Below are 9,168 nucleotides of genomic sequence, written 5' to 3'. Positions count from 1 at the left end.
ATGATTGGTGCAGCCACACCTCCACCTGACGGAAAGCATCAAACACACATTATAGATGACGGAGGTGTGATCTGGGTGAATACTCGATTCTGATTGGCTGCAAGGTGTCAATTAGCTGCTGACACACAGACACCTGAGTGGCTGAACCTGTCTGATGAGTCGCCTCCATCAGTGCGTCTCCTCCGTCAGCTCCTCTGAAGACCACAGGATGGCGCTTTCACACACCAGCTGCAGGAAGTAGCCTGCACCGTTCCTCTGAGCATGACCACTCATCTCACATCTTATTGGCTGTTCAGCTCCGCTTCAGTCTGAGCTGACAGGACACCTGTACGATCACCTGTTCTGATCATCATATTGATCCGAGGACGGTCACATGTCAGATTACACTTCCTGTTGATCAGCCGTACACACTGTTACCGACTCTGAATCTTGTTAGCTTAATGTTAGCTTTCTGGCTAACAGCTGAGAGGACTAGTTTATCTCCTGCTGAAGGTCCGTCCTATTTCCTGGAGCAGTGAACGTTTCCATTACATAAGAACCTGACTGTATGACTGTTCCAGCTGTTAGTCGGACCCTCAGGTGTTGCCAGAGAAACAGAGTCACTGCTCGTTCACACTAATATATGACGTCTCACTGGCCTCCATCAGGTAATTGATTAAAAATCTGTGACTGAAAAAACATCATGAATAACAAAAATGAAATAGTGTGTGTGATGTGATGGGGGGGTTCTTCACATTCTGTAAACAATCATCTGATTGGTTCTAAAGAGAATCAGAAGATTAAAGAACAGATGACCTCACCTCCACTCTGCTAACGGCTCATTCTGATTGGTCGGCTGTTGAAGCTTTGACAAGACGGTTCAGGACCTGAAAACTCAGTCAGTGTGATGGGTTTTAGCTTCAGTTCTGATTGGCTGTTAACCGCTCCATTCTAAGCTGCTATTGGCTGGTTCACCTCAGCAGCTGATTGATGATGACATTTCAAGTGATATCATAGTGACATCATATCTGCTCATAAACACAGGACATGTTTAATTCAGTCTGAACATCAGATCTTTAAATCACGTCTCATCTGTTCAAATGCTGCTCTCTCATTGGCTGTCTGCTCGTTCGTGTCTGTGCTGACAGGTTTGAACAGATCGACGTCTCAGAGACGAGATGTTAAAAATCAAGTTAGTTACTTTGTTTGTTTGTTTGTTTGTTTGTTTGTTTGTGGTCCTAGAAGCCAGACGCAGGCGACAGAAGGAAGCAGGCTGAGGGAAAGTTTAGACAGAGAGCGAAGGGTGAATGAGACGGTATGCTGCAGGTGGAGTTGATGGAGGAGAGGAACAGGTGTGCAGGCAGGCGGGGGAGGTCAGCTGATGGGAATGATGGGAGGTTACTGCAGGACAGGATCTGAAACGACACGAGAGGTATTACAGAGTAGACGAGACAGTTCATGAAACATCCATTAACATTTAGAGCTGTGGGCGGGGCCTCCACCTCCACCCTCCTCCCTCCTCTTGTTGGGTTCAGGGGCTGGGTGCTTTGTGCACCAACTTGTGAATCAACTATTTGATTGTTTTTGTCAGATAATTTGATTTTTTGACTTCTGTCACGATGTTCTGAGATTTTCTACAAATTTAACAGAAAATGCTTCTAGAAGTCAATAACAAACCCGAGCTTTGATTAAAGAGTTTAATGATGGTTTGAGCAGGTGAATAATGCCACGTGATTGGTCATCTCGGAGCAGGTGACTCCTGGACATGTTAAAGAACACAGTCAGTGTGACTCATACACACCTGTGGACAGGTAGGAATCACCTGGATGATGATTGAGTACCTGTATAATTAAAAACGTCTTTTCTATGTTATTCTATTTCTGTCAACAACAGCTATAGTGGTGGATTTACAGACAGTGTGAGTATTTAAATCACCTGGTTCACCTGCAAACACTGAGCTCTGTTCCAAGATTAAAACTCCCAGAAGACACACGCAGTAATAAAAAGCCAGAAGAAGAAGAAGAAGAAGAGCAGTTCAAGAGTTTCTGCAGCGTTCAGGTCGTCAGTCTGACGAACTGGAAGTTGTCTCTGCTGCAATCTGACGCTCTGCTGAGTCTTTACAGAAGTCACTGATCCTCCGACAGGTAACGCCACAGGTGAGTTCATCATCAGCTGTCATCACACGCTAGACTCCCTCAGGTTCTCATCTCGCAGGAAGTCGCAGGCGTTGAAGGGTGGAGCAGCGTGGAGGAGAAACTCAGTCTGCAGCTCCACCCGGGCAGGGCCGTCCTCACCTGAGACACCTGAGACAGGTTGGTCTGTGTCCCCATCGTGTCCATACAGCTGACTAATCCGTTTACAGAGCAGTCCTTCTGTCTCCGGCGGGGGCGCATTGTCTCGCCGTCCGTCCGTCTTCTCTCGGTATTTGTAAGACGCCAGTTTGACCGTCCGCTGCAGGAGGTGCTTCCTGTACGCTTTCTGGATCACTGTCGCCGCCACCTCTTCTTGTTTCCTCCGCAGGGTGCTGCTGATTGGTTCATACGACACCTGCAGGGAACAATGATGGATGTGTTGATGGATGATAAACAACATCAGGCTCAATGAATGACCTCCACCTGTGACAGACAGGTCGGAGTAGAAACTTTATTTTTGTATTCACACTACAACGTAGCACTACAGAAAAGAAAAGAAAAGAATGGAGAAAAACCTTCGATGGGTTGTTGGCCATGAACTTCTCCTCCATGCTGGCTTTGAGAGCATCCATCTCACCTGAATCACCCAACACCTGCACACATATAATGTATCATGTAAATCAAATGATGATGGTCACACAAGCCTTACATCCAGTTTTCAGTAGGTGGCGCTGTTATTAGCCTGTAGTTGTCTTCGGGCTGACACTCAGATTGGGTAATGTATGTTTGAGTTATAAACCACCTTGTGTTTTCTGACCTCCTCACCACACTGTTTGACATTAAACACTTTGACAACCTGTTGTCATTAAAGGAATAGTTCACTCTAGAAGGAAATTCAGTCATTATGGACTCACCCTCATGCTGATGAGAGTCCGGTGTAGTTTCTTATTCCTCAAAGTGCAGCTGGAGACCCGCGGGGTTCCCTCCTGCACCAATAATCCATATAACGGGCGTCAATGGTGCCCGAGACAAAAAGGTCCATAAAACTGCACAAAAACTTTGTAATATTCCTCCATACTGCTCGTCCACTGTGTCCTGAAGTGGCAACATCCAGAGTTTCCTCGACAAGATCAACGAGACTCGTGATAGATACACACCGGTATTTACTTCCTGCTGTGAGCGACCGAGCGACACACAAACACAAGAGGGATCTGCTGCACCGGTGATTTGAAACTTTGAAAGTCACAGCAGGAAGTAAATACCGGTGTGTATCTATCGCGAGTCTCGCGGCTTCCGTAGTGCAAACGCTGTGAGGGAGACTCGCGTGCCTCCAGGCAGATACAGCATAGTGACTGTTTAGGCTGTAAAATGTACTAAATGACGTCGTTTCCAGTAAACTCTGGATGTCGCCACTTCAGGACACTTGGATTGCAGCGGACGAGCAGTATGGAGGAATAGTACAAAGTTTTTGTGTAGTGTTATGGACCTTTTTGTCTCGGGCACCATTGATGCCCGTTACATGGATTATTGCTGCAGGAGGGAACCCCGCGGGTCTCCAGCTGCACTTTGAGGAATAAGAAACTACACCGGACTTCTCATCAGCATGAGGGTGAGTCCATAATGACTGAATTTCCTTCTAGAGTGAACTATTCCTTTAAGATCTTTTACAAGCTGACCAAGTTTGAGATGGATCAGATGAACCTTTGAGGAGGGGTTTTGTGAAGTATGACCTGTGAAAGGCAAAGAATACACCAGAACTAAAGAAATTCCAAATGGCCGACTTCCTCTTGGGTTCATAAATGAGGTCCGAGAGGCTCAGCTGTAAGTCTGGACACGATATGTGAGCCTGCTGAATGTCATGTTGGTGAAACACATGAGAACAGACAAGCTGACAGCAGGTGGTGTTACCTGTGCAGTGAGGGCCAGCAGGATGTCCAGACAGTGGATCTTGTCTCCAGGGACCAGAGGCAGATCCATGTGGATCAGTTTGATGGTGTTTGGTTTGGAGATCCTCAGAGGATCCTTCAGAGTGTTGCAGAAATCTGACAGTTTACTGTGAAACACATTAGAGTCAGATTAGGATCAATAACACAATGAAATGTGATCATGTTCTTCAGGTCAGACTCACCTGTACTGTATAAATTGTGATGCGTCGGGGTCGAACTTCTCCCAGGTTTCATAAAACATCTCAAAGTCGTCCTCACACAGCGGGTCGGCGCTCTCCTCCGTGGCCACGTTGAAGTTCTCCAGGATGATGGCGATGTACATGTTGACCACCACCAGGAAGGACATGATGATGTAGGTGGTGAAGAAGACAATGCCGATCCCCGGGCTGCCACAGTTCCCTCTGACCATTGTCCCCGGGTTCTCCACATTGGGTTCGCAGTCTGGCGGCGTGTTCATGATGGGACTCAGCAGACCGTCCCAGCCGGCCGACGTGGTGATCATAAACAGACAGATCATGCTGTTCCCAAACGTCTCGAAGTTAAACATGTCATCGATCATGCCCTCCTTCTTCACGTAGGCAAAATTCGACATGCCAAAGATGGAGAAGATGAACATGATGAGGAAGAGGAGCAGGCCGATGTTGAAGAGGGCAGGAAGTGACATCATCAGGGCAAATAGCAGCGTCCGGATCCCTTTGGCTCCACGAATAAGGCGGAGTACTCGGCCGATACGAGCCAATCGGATCACACGGAAGAGTGTGGGCGAGACAAAATACTTCTCTATGATGTCAGCAAGGAGGAGGCCTGCAGGGACGAGACACAGAAACACATTTCTTCTCCTGTGATAAACAAAGTTATTGTTGTTGTCGTTGACGAAAAATCACTCCTAAAGTTTAAGACATGTAAGACATTCAGACACATGAGAAAGACTGACGAGACGATGACATCACCAGATGAGACGATGACATAACCAGACACTTTGCTGACTCACCTACGATGGACAGAATGACGACCACGAAGTCAAAGATGTTCCAGCCGACGGCGAAATAATGCTGCCGCAGTGCGATGACCTTCAGAGAGCACTCTGTGGTGAAGACGACGATGAAGGTGAGGTTGACCCAGTACAGGATCATTTCTTTCTCTGCACTCTGCTCGTCTGTCTCCACCATCATGGTCACCATGTTGAGGCAGATCAGCACCATGATGAAGATATCGAAGAACTGCTGTGTGACCAGGTCAAAGACCAGACCCTGGAACTTGTTCTGGTCAGACAGAGAGAAGAAACTGTTTAAACTCTTCACACCTGTACGTCCTGTCGTCTGGTTCACAGGTTTTAATAACGGCAGACAGGAAGTGAGCTGACCTCAGGTCGTGGAACAGGTTTCTGAGGTTTCTTGGAGCCCAGTTTCTTCATGGCATTGTAATATTTCTTCTGCTCCTCCGTCATGAAAATGTCTGTTCCTCCCATGTAAAGACAAAACACCATTAACTCACTGATAGACAGACACAGAATCATTCTCATCTCAGTTTCATCTGATAAAATCTGAACAGAGGCGTCCTCCTGTCTGTCACTGAGTAGAAACATATCTTTGCTTTCTGCTGGTTGAAGTTGTCGATGATGACTCCGATGAAGAGGTTGAGGGTGAAGAAGGAGCCGAAGATGATGAAGCAGACAAAATAAAGGTACATGTACAGATTGGCTTCATACATCGGCTGGGACTCCACCTACACACACACACACACACACACAGACACACACACAAACACACACACACAGTAACCATGGTAACCAGAGTCAAGTCCATTTTATTTGGGACCAAAATTACAAACTTGCCCCTCTTAAGTTTCCTTGCATGTATTTTTGAAATAAAACGTGTTTGACTTGTTGGCTTTCTGTCAGCGTCACTAGTTTAACAGCACGTCTCATCTTTTCATGATGAAATGGCTGAACGATGATATGATTGTACCACTACAGTCGTACTAGCATCTGGTGTGCACCACTATCAGTATCTGTAATGTTAGTAGTACCAGTACTAGTATTATAACCAGTATCAGTATTAGTACCAGTCATGATAAAAATATTGATGACTGTACTGACATCTCTGGAGTCCACTGCTGCATACATGATGTCCATCCAGCCTTTAAATGTGGCCTGAAAGAGACGAAACTCATTAACACCAGTATTCTGAATAAACAGTCGAGTCGTCTGCATACAGTGAGAGTGAACAGGACAGGAACCAGAAAACAGGGGACATAAACACAATCTGACGCCAGAATTAAATTCTCACCCACTGAGCAAGACGTCCAGTGCAGAGCCAGAATGAAAGTTTATTTTCAATGTTCACTATTGACGTCCAAGTGACATCCTAACAGGGTTCAACAGTAAAGTTTTTACAATGTAATGTCAAACAACTTTTCAACTTCAGTCACAGATGTCTGAAGGACTTCTTCTGGTTCAAAAGTAAAGTTTTCGTGACGGCCAAATTTTACACTATGCAGCAAAATCTACAGGGAGGATTCAAACCCTAAACCTCGACCTCAAGAGCTGCATGAGGCGTGTGCTTTACCAGGAGAGCTACTCATTGGATTTATTAAAGACACGTTGAGTGTTGAGACTCACCACTTGCAGCAGTGACAAGTAGCCCATCCCCACGTTGTCATAGTTGACCTTAATGTTCTTCCAGCGGACCTCGGTGAAGTCTGACTCGATCAGAGCCAAACATTCAGTCTTGTTGTTGACATCTGCAGCATCAAACGCCTCCTCAGACGTCTCGTTAAAACAGTAATAAAACTTTCCTGCGAACAGATTCACGCCCATGATGCTGAAGATCAGCCAGAAGATCAGACACACGAGCAGCACATTAAAGATGGAGGGGATCGCTCCGACCAGGGCATTTACCACCACCTGCAGGCAGACAGACAGGTTCAGAGAGAGAGACAGGTTGACACGTAAATACACAAACACTTTTTAAAATTACAAGTGCTTGGACGAGATATAAAACCAAGAAATACCAGGGAAAAAATGGAATTAATAATTAAATGACATTAAAAAAACATCGATAAATAAGTGCTGTATCGTAGGGAACTGGATGTGTTTCAGTTTGTTGAAGACATTTCACCTCTCATCCAAGAGGATTCATCAGTTCGAACTAACTGGAGGGGAGTTGGCAGGCTTTTAAACTAGGTGTGGGAGTGTCCTTACAGAGTATGGGAGTGTCCTTACAGAGTCGTTAAGGATACGTGTGAGCTCTGAGTTTCAGAGTCGTTAGGGTCACTTGTGGGTTGTTGACCCAACTGGCCTTCATGTGGGTTGCTAAGGCCAGGTGAGCCTAGGTGTGAATGGTTGTTAAGCTGTCTGGGGAGAAAACTCAGTACAGCATTGTAGGTGGGTGATCAGTAATGTCTTAGGCCACCTCCTCTGTTCAAAGACGGTTGTTCTAGTTTGACATAGGTGGATTATTTTACTCCTCTTTCAAACCATCTGTCTTCTCTGGACAAGATGTTTACATTGTTGTCCTCAAAGGAATGATTTGTCTCCTTCAGATGTAAGTGGACAGCAGAGTCTCGACCTGATGAGTTGGTCCTCCTGTGTTGTGCCATTCGTTCATGTAGAGGTTGTTTTGTCTCCCCAGTGTACAAATCTGTGCAGTCCTGCTGCATTGAACAGCAATACTCTGTTTATGCCTCCTGGGTGTTTTGTACTTAGAATGGACAAGTTTCTGCCTCAGTGTGTTGGTAGGTTTAAAGTGAACTGGGATATGATGTGTATTGAAGATCCTCCTGAGTTTCTCAGATGTTTTAAAATATTTCAAATGTGCAGGAATCAGATGACAGATGTCATTAAAGTTTCTGTCAAAGAGAGCTGGTTTCTACACAGGGTCTTAAAGCAGGAGGACAGAGAGTCTGACATGTGATGATAAGACGGACGGACAGAACCATCTGGGGACAGAGAGACAGGTAGAAACACTAAACCTACCACCTCAGGACCATCAGTGACAGGTAACCTACTGATGAAGCTGCATGTCTCACCCTCATGCCCTCGAAGCGAGACAGGGCCCTCAGGGGCCTCAGAGCTCTCAGAGTCCTCAGAGACTTGATGGCTCCCAATTCAGAGTATCCCAGGATGTTTGCTGTCAGAGACACCAGAGACACCTGTAAGACACAGCACACTTGCTGATGACATCACACCCCTGAAGAGACAGGCTGTAATCTGTTTCATCCTCCCAGCATCACTGCTGTTGCTATGGTTACATGCTCCTGCAGGTATGATTGGTCTTACGTCTACGATGAGGAAGTCGAGCCAGCACCAGGCATTGCTGAAGTACGTCTTGAATCCGTAGGCGACCCACTTGAGCGCCATCTCCACCACAAACACGTAGGTGAACACCTGGTCTGCATACTCCAGAATCGTCTTTATGGCCCGACGCTGCTCCAGGTAGATGTCCTCAAATGCCTGTTCACATACACACTAACATCAACACCTGGACAGGTGTGTCACACATCACAGGATCTCAGCGTGAAGGCATTTCACATGCAGACAAAGCAAAACAACATCTGACATCTGTTCACGTCTACGTTATTCAGGTGATGTGTTTTTTCGTCCTGTTATGTTTTTATGTTATGTGATGATATTATGTCATGTTAATGTTTTGTGTTAGTAAACGTTACGATGCAGTGTTCAAGATAATCTCACCTGTGTAATGTGCGGCGGCCATGTTAGTAGTAGAGAGTGTCAGCGCTGCTGTCAGCCATGGTGTCTTCACTGGTTAGTACACACACACAGTACACATTCCTGAGAACCAATCAGGTCTGAGCTCTTCAGTCACATGATCATATCAAACAAACCAACCAGTATCCAGGAGCACTGATCAGCAGTCAGACTTATGGAGTATTTTAAATAATATTAAAACATGCTCCGCAAGAAAAAGAACAAAAAAAGGAAGCCAATCACAATATTTCAACACTTTGAGTTAAAAACTGATCGTGGATCAATAAATGATCTATAATAACATGCCATAATGTTTACCAGAGCTCCACTGCTTAGCAGGATCATGAAAATGATGAAGGTCTCAAAGTAGTTGTGTTCTACAATGGAGAAACAGGTTCTCCTG

General features: G+C 45.7%; 1 protein-coding gene across 2 annotated transcripts in view; it reads right to left on the bottom strand.

The window, feature by feature from the left end:
- Positions 1-1,662: 1,662 nt before the first annotated feature.
- Positions 1,663-9,168, bottom strand: part of scn4ab (sodium channel, voltage-gated, type IV, alpha, b) — a 33,902-nt gene continuing 26,396 nt past the window's right edge. For both annotated transcript variants that reach the window (XM_073495286.1, XM_073495287.1), the window contains exons 25-36: positions 9,084-9,168; positions 8,337-8,510; positions 8,087-8,209; positions 6,678-6,962; positions 6,156-6,209; positions 5,645-5,782; positions 5,421-5,525; positions 5,049-5,319; positions 4,240-4,861; positions 4,020-4,164; positions 2,687-2,764; positions 1,663-2,526 (exon numbers count right to left, since the gene is read on the bottom strand). The exon at positions 9,084-9,168 is cut by the window's right edge and continues 70 nt beyond it. In XM_073495286.1, coding sequence (XP_073351387.1) covers positions 2,158-2,526; positions 2,687-2,764; positions 4,020-4,164; positions 4,240-4,861; positions 5,049-5,319; positions 5,421-5,525; positions 5,645-5,782; positions 6,156-6,209; positions 6,678-6,962; positions 8,087-8,209; positions 8,337-8,510; positions 9,084-9,168 — 2,449 coding nt within the window. In that variant the 3' untranslated portion in view covers positions 1,663-2,157. The remainder of the gene's footprint in view (positions 2,527-2,686; positions 2,765-4,019; positions 4,165-4,239; positions 4,862-5,048; positions 5,320-5,420; positions 5,526-5,644; positions 5,783-6,155; positions 6,210-6,677; positions 6,963-8,086; positions 8,210-8,336; positions 8,511-9,083) is intronic.

The sequence above is a fragment of the Pagrus major genome, chromosome 23, assembly GCF_040436345.1.
Source record: "Pagrus major chromosome 23, Pma_NU_1.0".
NCBI classification, from domain to species: domain Eukaryota; kingdom Metazoa; phylum Chordata; class Actinopteri; order Spariformes; family Sparidae; genus Pagrus; species Pagrus major.
This window is presented reverse-complemented; position numbering and strand designations above follow the sequence as displayed.